This window comes from Temnothorax longispinosus, unplaced genomic scaffold (genome assembly GCF_030848805.1).
Source record: "Temnothorax longispinosus isolate EJ_2023e unplaced genomic scaffold, Tlon_JGU_v1 HiC_scaffold_427, whole genome shotgun sequence".
Lineage (NCBI taxonomy): Eukaryota > Metazoa > Arthropoda > Insecta > Hymenoptera > Formicidae > Temnothorax > Temnothorax longispinosus.
This window is the reverse complement of record NW_027270261.1, coordinates 1-9,618: the sequence shown is the minus strand read 5'-3', so window position 1 is coordinate 9,618 and position 9,618 is coordinate 1. Positions and strand designations below refer to the sequence as shown.

The following is a 9,618-nucleotide window of genomic DNA, read 5'->3' as shown; positions in this document are numbered from 1 at the left end:
CGCGCGCGCCATTTAATTCTACATCTAAACTAAAATCACAAATTATTCTCAATTTGTATCAATACTTATTTGTATATAAATTCTTACATATATAAAAATTCAAAGTTATATTATATTCGTGGAAAAGAAGAAAGCACGTTCACTAATTAAATAAGAAAAATATCTTTATTATGTTCTATAAATGTTATTATATAAATCAAATATTAGCCAATGCAAAAAATCACTTATTTGCCAGGTGGTGACGAAAAGAATTGATGAGTGCTGATTTCAAATGGTTTACTTTTTTCAATCAATACCATTATCTTATTTAAATCTTTTTGCGGTAGTCTTTAAAATTCTTTAGTGTCTGTAATTTCTTTTATGTGCAATTTAATAAAATTATCAAATGTGTTTCCAAAAATTTGGCATTGTGCAATAACGCAAGCTGTATAAGTTTCAATAATATATAGCGTAACAAATAATGTTTACAAGTTGAGTTTAAAGTTGGTACAACATACTTGTCAGCTGTTAATAATTTTTTAAAACATGTCATAATTACATTGGCCGATATTCATAGTCACATCTTATATTTCAATTACAAATTGAGAATAATTTTACAAATTGAGAATAATTTGTGAAGAGAGAGAAAGAGAGAGAGAGAGAGAGAGAGAGAGAGAGAGAGAGAGAGAGAGAGAGAGAGAGAGAGAGAGAGAGAGAGAGAGAGAGAGAGAGAGAGAGAGAGAGAGAGAGAGAGAGAGTGTGCGAGTGCGAGTGCGAGTGCGAGAGGGCGAGAAGGCGAGAGGGCGAGAAGACGAGAGGGCGAGAGAGTGAGAGGGCGAGAAAACGAGAGAGAGAGAGAGAGAGAGAGAGAGAGATTTTCATTTACTTTTCGTAGAGTTCTTCTTGCTCGACTTCGTTGATATTATTGATGTGTGCGTAATCCGGTATGCGTTTGGCTCTCCTTTATGCACACGGCTTCACGCGCCTACGATCTCGGTACGGAGCACTACGTCGTTTCCGATTAGACACCCTCGCGACACTTTGTATGCTTATTGCGACAATTTTATGCTATCTCTTAGTGAATATTTGCTGAAAAACACAACATATTTGTTTATTTGTTAGAGTATGAAGTGACTTTCATGTACCGCACAAACAGTTTGACGGTTACGTTTGTCAAATCAAATATGCACAATAAATATTTATTTTTCTTAACGCACGATTTATACTGAAATTAATAAGTAACAATATATAATAATATAACGATATAATATACATGTATATCGTAGGAGCGTCTATACCTAAAAAAAGAACAGCTCGGCGATACGGCTAAGGCACCACTTTGTAAAATGAAAAGTTTTTAAAAATATTTTTTTGCTCTTTAAGGTTTATGCAATAAAGTTCTTATAAAAAGTTTTCGATTAAGTAAATTAATTTCCTTAAATAAATTGCCAAAGTTAGGTATCATTTTTAGGCCTCAGAGATGATAAATACGCCCATGAAAAAAATTTAAAATTATATGTGTGCGATTTAAAAATGATTAAAGTTTGAATATTAATTTTTGAAAAACCGACGACTATATCATTCCAATATCAAAGAATAACGCAACACGAGGAGATTGAGACAAAAATTATTCCACAATATTTTATCGAAAAAATGGTCTTTAAATTGAAATAAAATTCTCAACATGTTAGTGTGGCGAAATGAAGCAAATAGGATCATTCGTGGCAATGTCCTAGTTGACCAGAGGTTTACTCGAGAACGATTACCGTGCCGGATCACCCTGACTCGGATTATTATATTTTCATTCGCGTCTCATTTTGTTGTAATATCTTCAAACGTTGTCATAATGTCTTGCAACAAAAATATATCATATAGAATGATATTTCAGTACAAATGTTTGTAACAATGGAAAGCTATGCAAACTCGTGCGATTGCATTTGCCGTAAATATGGAAAGCGTCAATTTTAACGATAAATATTCATTAGGGGTATTCAAATAAGTTAAAGTTTAATGGTTTGACAGGTTATGTCGGGTTAAAGTCGAGTAAAAAGTTAATTAATTAACTTTGGGCGCGCTACTCTTTAAGGTTATGCAAAATACATAAGTGACTCATTAACCTATCACATTAATCTTTGGGTTAAAAGTTTAAAAATTAACTTTTTACTCGACTTTAACCCGACATAACCTGTCAAACCGTTAAACTTTAACTTATTTGAATACCCCTATTATTTTACTGTTCTGGCGTAAGTTTCTAAAATTTATTAAATAAATAATTGATAAATAATGAAAGTTATGAAATAAACATTTTATTACAATTTGACATAATTGGTTATATATTATTCGAACGACGAATGCATGATTTATTCAAGTATGTTTCGTGCTCGACCGGATTCAGCGGAGCACGATTTATGCCGGTATCACAGAAAGATTGCGAAACGAGAGGAGGGCTGCGGATGAGAAAACGACTTACTTTACAGCAATTAATTTGCACCGCGGGACCTTTTGTCACACTTGACGGATACTGTCGTGGTTCGAATCGCTCGGAATTAAATCTTGTGGCGTCAATAGTCTGCCGAAAACGCGAGACGGAGATCTTGCCGAGCATCGATTTGATGCCCTTACGACTGAAATCTTGCGATCGAGGAAATCTTGCTCGTGAGGCAGACTCCGAGCGCGAACGCGATTCGATAACAGAGATTCCGTACGAGCTTCTTGGATAAGCTCGATAATCACTCATGGAGAATACTCATGGAGAATGTTGCGTTAAGCCGAGAGAACTTGCTTCTGATACGTGCAAAACCAATGTGCCGCGATCGTTCTCTTCCGCCCGGAAGGTTCTCGAGGGCCGAAAACGAAGGTGAGGTATGGAACGCGGCGCTCTCTGATTGATCATTCGACGATTGACGGAGTTGCGCTGTGGACACAATTTTCGCGAACAAAGACACTGCGCGTGTCATGAGTTGCGCCGTACTCCGATTCTCGACAATTCCGGTATGCGCGTACCTGTATGTACGTGGGGCGGGATCGACGCGTGATCTACCACGCGGGACGGCGTGATCGACAACCCCATGCGGATCGAATCCGTGCCGCGAGACTGATAGTAGGCACGTCGCAGTCAGCCTCGCGGCCCGATTACATAGAGAATATGTTCGATCCTTAACAAAGTACAATTGCAATAAATAACATTCATTCTGTATGACTTAATCTTGAATACACGTTCAAGCAATTTTTTCATAATTATATTATTCTTTAATTATCATTTTTCCGTAAATTACGCTGGAAAAATGTTTATTAGCGATACATGTTTTTACAGGATTAAATGTGACCAATAATTGAAAAAATTGAAAACGCCGAACAAACGTTATCCTTTTATAATTGGTCACTCCGTTTGCTATCAAACTTAATAATATTCGTCTTTAAATAATTTTTTATAAACCGTTCACCTTTCCTATTAATACTTTTTTCAAGTATTAACACAAACAAAGGTATAGGTGATCTAAGGATGTTTCATATTTAATTATTTAAAACAACGATTTTACCTTTTTATTATTCGTAATAATTTTTTTTTTAAACGATAGAGTATCATGTAAGGGAGATTGAGATTGAATTTAATGAAGATCGGTAATAGGGTTTTTTTTTTTTTAACTTTTGATTTTTGACACTGCAATATGCACAGGATGATCTACAGAACAACTGGAAATTTTTAATACAATATACAACTAATAAAATTAAATAAAACATTTATTGATAACATAAGTTTATAAGGATTCTTATTTTCCATTTCCTTTTTGTTTTAGAATCAACCTATAGACTGAGATATTCATAACTAAACTACGTTAAGTGTAATTAGTAATAATCTTAATCCTACATCTAAACTCAAATCACAAATTATTCTCAATTTGTATCAATACTCATTTGTATATAAATTCTTACATATATAAAAATTCAAAGTTATATTATATTCGTGGAAAAGAAGAAAGCACGTTCATTAATTAAATAAGAAAAATATCTTTATTATGTTCCATGAATGTTATTATATAAATCAAATATTAGCCAATGCAAAAAATCACTTATTTGCCAGGTGGTGACGAAAAGAATTGATGAGTGCTGATTTCAAATGATTTACTTTTCTCAATCAATACCATTATCTTATTTAAATCTTTTTGCGGTAGTCTTTGAAATTCTTTAGTGTCTGTAATTTCTTTTATGTGCAATTTAATAAAATTATCAAATGTGTTTCCAAAAATTTAGCATTGTACAATAACGCAAGCTGTATAAGTTTCAATAATATATAGCGTAACAAATAATGTTTACAAGTTGAGTTTAAAGTTGGTACAACATACTTATCAGCTGTTAATAATTTTTTAAAACATGTCATAATTACATTGGCCGATATTCATAGTCACATCTTATATTTCAATTACAAATTGAGAATAATTTTACAAATTGAGAATAATTTGTGAAGAGAGAGAAAGAGAAAGAGAGAGAGAGAGAGAGAGAGAGAGAGAGAGAGAGAGAGTGCGAGTGCGAGTGCGAGAGCGAGAGCGAGGCCGAGAGGACAAGATGGCGAAAGGGCGAGAGGGCGAGAGGGCGAGAGAACGAGAGAGCGAGAAAGCGAGAAGGCGAGAAAGCGAGAGAGCGAGAGGGCGAGAGGGCGAGAAAGCGAGAAAGCAAGAGAGCGAGAGGGCGAGAGGGCGAGAGGGCGAGAGAACGAAAGGGCGAGAGAGCGAGAGGGCGAGAGAGCGAGAGGGCGAGAGAGCGAGATGGCGAGAGAGCGAGAGAGCGAGAGAGCGAGAGGGCGAGAGAGCGAGAGGGCGAGAGGGCGAGAGAGCGAGAGAGCAAGAGGGCGAGAGAGCGAGAGAGCGAGAGGGCGAGAGGACAAGATGGCGAAGGGCGAGAGGGCGAGAGGGCGAGAGAACGAGAGAGCGAGAAAGCGAGAAGGCGAGGAAGCGAGAGAGCGAGAGGGCGAGAGGGCGAGAAAGCGAGAAAGCGAGAGAGCGAGAGGGCGAGAGGGCGAGAGGGCGAGAGGGCGAGAGAACGAAAGGGCGAGAGAGCGAGAGGGCGAGAGAGCGAGAGGGCGAGAGAGCGAGAGGGCGAGAGAGCGAGAGAGCGAGAGAGCGAGAGAGCGAGAGGGCGAGAGAGCGAGAGGGCGAGAGGGCGAGAGAGCGAGAGAGCGAGAGGGCGAGAGAGCGAGAGAGCGAGAGGGCGAGAGGGCGAGAAGGCGAGAAAGCGAGAGAGCGAGAGGGCGAGAGGGCGAAAGGGCGAGAGAGCGAGAAGGCGAGAGAGCGAGAGGGCGAGAGAGCGAGAGGGCGAGAGAGAGAGAGGGCGAGGGGCGAGAGAGCGAGAGGACGAGGACGAGAGGGCGAGAGAGCGAGAGAGCGAGAGAGCGAGAGAACGAGAGAGCGAGAGAGCGAGAGAGCGAGAGAGAGAGAGATATATATATATTTTTTTATTTACTTTTCGTAGAGTTCTTCTTGCTCGACTTCGTTAATATTATTGATGTGTGCGTAATCCGGTATGCGTTCGGCTCTCCTTTATGCACACGGCTTCACGCGCCTACGATCTCGGTACGGAGCACTACGTCGTTCCCGATTAAACACCCTCGCGACACTTTGTATGCTTATTCCGACAATTTTATGCTATCTCTTAGTGAACATTTGCTGAAAAACAATTAATTTGTTTTAATCTTTATTTACTTAGCAACGATGAAAATCAATATTAATTACTTGAAGTTGTAATCAAATGTGTAAAGCCCGATTAACGATGTCATGTAAACGTAGTCATAATGAATTTAATCTGATTATTATTACTTATTATTACTTATTACCTATTATTACTTATTATTACTTTATCTCAAAATTTGCAGTAGTTACAACGAAAATGGACATTTCTCCAAAAATTCAAAAATTAAAAAAAAATAACTTTCCTTTAATAATAACTTTTGCAAATATTTAATAATTTCCAGAATCCGAACATTTTAATTTACGTTATATTAAAAAAAAAACATTTATTTGTGTATGTATACATACCTCTTGCATGTGCTCTTTTGATCCAATTTTCTTGAATATTTCTGCCAATTGCTGACAAGTTGACTTGGACAAGTGTTTTGGTGTCCTTCCCACATTATTTGATTTTGGCGTCACCTTAGCTGTGGCATTAATCTCATCTGACTTAAGACTCTATTGAGATAAATGTTATTAATTAATTCCTGATTTATATAATTTAACATATCTACACGTAGTAATATTAATATCTAATATAAACGATACAATTACTTCAATATTTAAAAAAATTATGTATATAATTATACGAAACTAACCGCGATTAATCTGATTAAGTAAGCTTGTAATTCAGATTCATTCGTATTGTTTATTAGCGTCAAGTGATGTTGTATCGAACTGCCTTTCACTCTAGTCATACTATGAAGAACTGTCTTGATTGTCCGCAGCGGAGTGTCGGACTTTCGTTTCTTCCACCATGTAGTAGGATAATCCTATAAAAATAACATATATAATACATATAATGTTGTCGCACTGAAATATTAATTTAAGACATAGAACAGCGCAATTAAAACGTTTACTGACTTATTAGTAACTCATGTTAATTGCAAAATGTGCACAATAGTAATCTTTCTTATTGCATTCTCATTTACTTGAATAAGATGAGAAATTGCATTACCTTAAGGAAACGATGCACTTCCAAGAGTATTGTATCGTAATCTAAATCAGCGGTCCAATTTGACATTGTTTTCACTATTTTCCAGAAGCATTTCATCACCAACTTTTCATATTTCGAGGGAACATTTGATTCAGCGCAGGAATGAAGCAGCTTGATCAATACACTGAAAACAAACGTAATAAAATAGAAATAAAAAATTAAAATAAACAATATCACGTTATTGTTTCTCTTTTAAAATCGTACCATATAATGGTGGTATGATTAGAATTGTCAATAATTTTCACCATGATGTTATTGATCACTCTGTAATACGCTGCAGCCTGATGCAAATACTGCAACCTGTTTTCGGCCAACAAACTTATCATCTGATCTACTAATTCCTTCAAATGCATGAAAGGAACATTCTTCCCGAGAAATCCACTGTCATAAAACTGGAAAAAAAGTTTTAAATAAAAAAAGTTCAAGATTTTTTTAAATCGCTAATTAAAATTTTTTATGCAAGCCTAATTTAAACCTTGTATATGAAAATTTCTTATACAGAATATTTTTCGAAAATTTCAAATACTTTTAACACATTCGAACGTCAAGAGAAAAATACAAACGTTTTCTATTGCATTCATGGACTGAACATCGGTCTCAAGACTCTAATAAGCTAAATTAAATAAACTCGATATCGGAACGATACCAGAATATCACATTGCCAATATCAAATTGTATATATTATGTAAGTACTGAGCGACATATCTAGATGAAAAACCTATCCAGAGCAATAATTAACATATGAGCCGCGCGTCATCCAGTCTAATATTGGAACATTAAACATTAACGAGTAACCAAGGTATACTATACGGTACATCTAAAGTACTGCCACATAAATTAGGAGTTTGGTATAAAAATGAGGCATAATTTCACAATCAGGAAATTTTTCTAATGCTACTCCTCTATCTCTCAATTAATGTATCCGTATATCAAACATGACAATGTAATTCCCATCATTAAACTAAATCATGCATAAATATTAATATTGTGCCTTCAAATATATATGTTTAAAGAGAATAACGATTTCTTAAACAACTACTGTATTCTTATGTCGGTAGCAAACAGTCTTAACAACGAGCGTAGACTAATCATATCGCGTTCCATAATCGTGTAGCCCTTGCGTTGGTATGTATTATGTTACGTGCTAGGAATTAATAGCTCTCATTAGATGTAACGTAGCAACGTTAGTAGCGATTGACAATTGACGACAACGCAACGTAGTTGCTCAGCCACTGTACCGTTAACCAGAGCTTCTTTAGGCTTATTGCTCTGCTGCATACGAGGAGGACGAGACCGATGTTCTCTTTGGCCTTTAGGTCCCTGCGAACTGTTGTTAAACATGAATTCGTTAAAGTAATAATGTAGATATTTACATTAATAAGAAAATATTCAATTTTTTAATGTTTTGTTCAATTGTATTATGTATGCACTTAATTATAGACATACGTTATACATCTTCGGTTCCAGCAGGAGAAACCAAACGTATGTTAAATAATTACGACAAAATTATGTAAACAAGGACCTAAAAACCAAAGAGAACATCGGTCTCGTCCTCTTCGTATGCAACAGAGCAATAAACCTAAAGAAAGTCTGGTTCACAGTACAGTAACTGAGCAACTACGTTGCATTGTCGCCAATCGCAAATCGCTACTAACGTTGCTACATTACATCTGATGAAAGCTATTAACTCCCAGCACGTAACATGATACATACCGACAGAAAGTTTCTTCAACACCGCACCAATATTAATTCTGCGTCCTTAGCGAACATCTTTGGTTTCTCGAAAGGAATAGCCACGCCACCTTTAACGGTTTCCCACTTTCCTTTGCCATCATCTTCGTCACGTTTCTTTTCTCGTTCTTTTTCTTTGCGTTCTTTACGTTGCTCTTTCGTCTTCGCTTTATCCTTGTTCTCCTCCTAGGCTAAAGCCCTATGTAAAAAAAACATTATGGTGTTATATAATATATCATGCTTCATGTTATCGGCGTTTTAAATATAAAATATTTCGCGTCTTACCTGTTATCAGAGCGGCGAGACCTTTAGCGTAAAATCGACAATACATCGCCCCCAAGCATCCATACATGGAATTGGCTGTGAGGTTCAACGCCATTTGCTTGATATGATAATCCATTTTCTGTTCCGGCAATAGATTCGGCGCTTTCATGACTTGCTTGATCTGCTGTCTATTTTTGACTAATTTGTGACTCTCCATCGGGATCATACCTGACTCCAGATTTAACTCGAGAATATTTAATTGCTGCACTGTATAAATTATGTTTTAATCCAGATATTTACTTCATGAATAAAAAATAAATATATAAAAATATATTCAGATCTCACCTTTATCGAGGTTAATATTAATAATAATATTAACCTCGCGACACGACGCGCGTCGATTAACCTCGCGACACGACGCGAGCTGTCACATCATGACACACACGACGCACTATACACGCACGAAACTCGCCACACTCCGCGATGACAGTCCCTCGCACGGGATGAAGCAAGCTACGCGGCGCGGCAATCAATCGAGATAGCCAATCGGCATCGCGGAAAAGAGGCTTCAATTTTACGATACAAACGAAATTCACTCAGGTAACACACGCCTTTTTTATAAATGGACTAGACACTACAGACGCGCGCGCTTCGCGCGCGCCATTTAGCTTTAACATTATTAATCGCGACACGACGCGGGTCGATTAACCTCGCGACACGACGCGAGCTGTCACATCATGACACACACGACGCACTATACACGCACGAAACTCGCCACACTCCGCGATGACAGTCCCTCGCACGGGATGAAGCAAGCTACGCGGCGCGGCAATCAATCGAGATAGCCAATCGGCATCGCGGAAAAGAGGCTTCAATTTTACGATACAAACGAAATTCACTCAGGTAACACACGCCTTTTTTAAAAGT

At 37.3% G+C, this 9,618-nt stretch overlaps 1 protein-coding gene across 5 annotated transcripts; it reads right to left on the bottom strand.

Annotated features, from left to right (window-relative positions):
- Positions 1–639: 639 nt before the first annotated feature.
- On the bottom strand, positions 640–9,612 carry LOC139824542 (protein mini spindles-like). Of its 5 annotated transcripts, none has more exons than XM_071797074.1 (9): positions 9,037–9,612; positions 8,713–8,958; positions 8,499–8,626; positions 6,901–7,088; positions 6,658–6,820; positions 6,299–6,472; positions 6,009–6,158; positions 5,437–5,639; positions 640–1,068 (listed from the first exon to the last, which is right to left on the bottom strand). In XM_071797074.1, the coding sequence occupies exons 3-8, from the start codon at positions 8,529–8,531 to the stop codon at positions 5,619–5,621; spliced, it is 729 nt and encodes a 242-aa protein (XP_071653175.1). In that variant the 5' UTR covers positions 8,532–8,626; positions 8,713–8,958; positions 9,037–9,612; the 3' UTR covers positions 640–1,068; positions 5,437–5,618. The 5 variants fall into 5 exon arrangements, with proteins under 5 accessions (XP_071653175.1, XP_071653177.1, XP_071653179.1 ...); XM_071797076.1 differs by having other exon boundaries at positions 8,713–8,953; XM_071797078.1 differs by having other exon boundaries at positions 8,410–8,626; positions 8,713–9,612.
- Between the last annotated feature and the right edge of the window lie 6 nt (positions 9,613–9,618).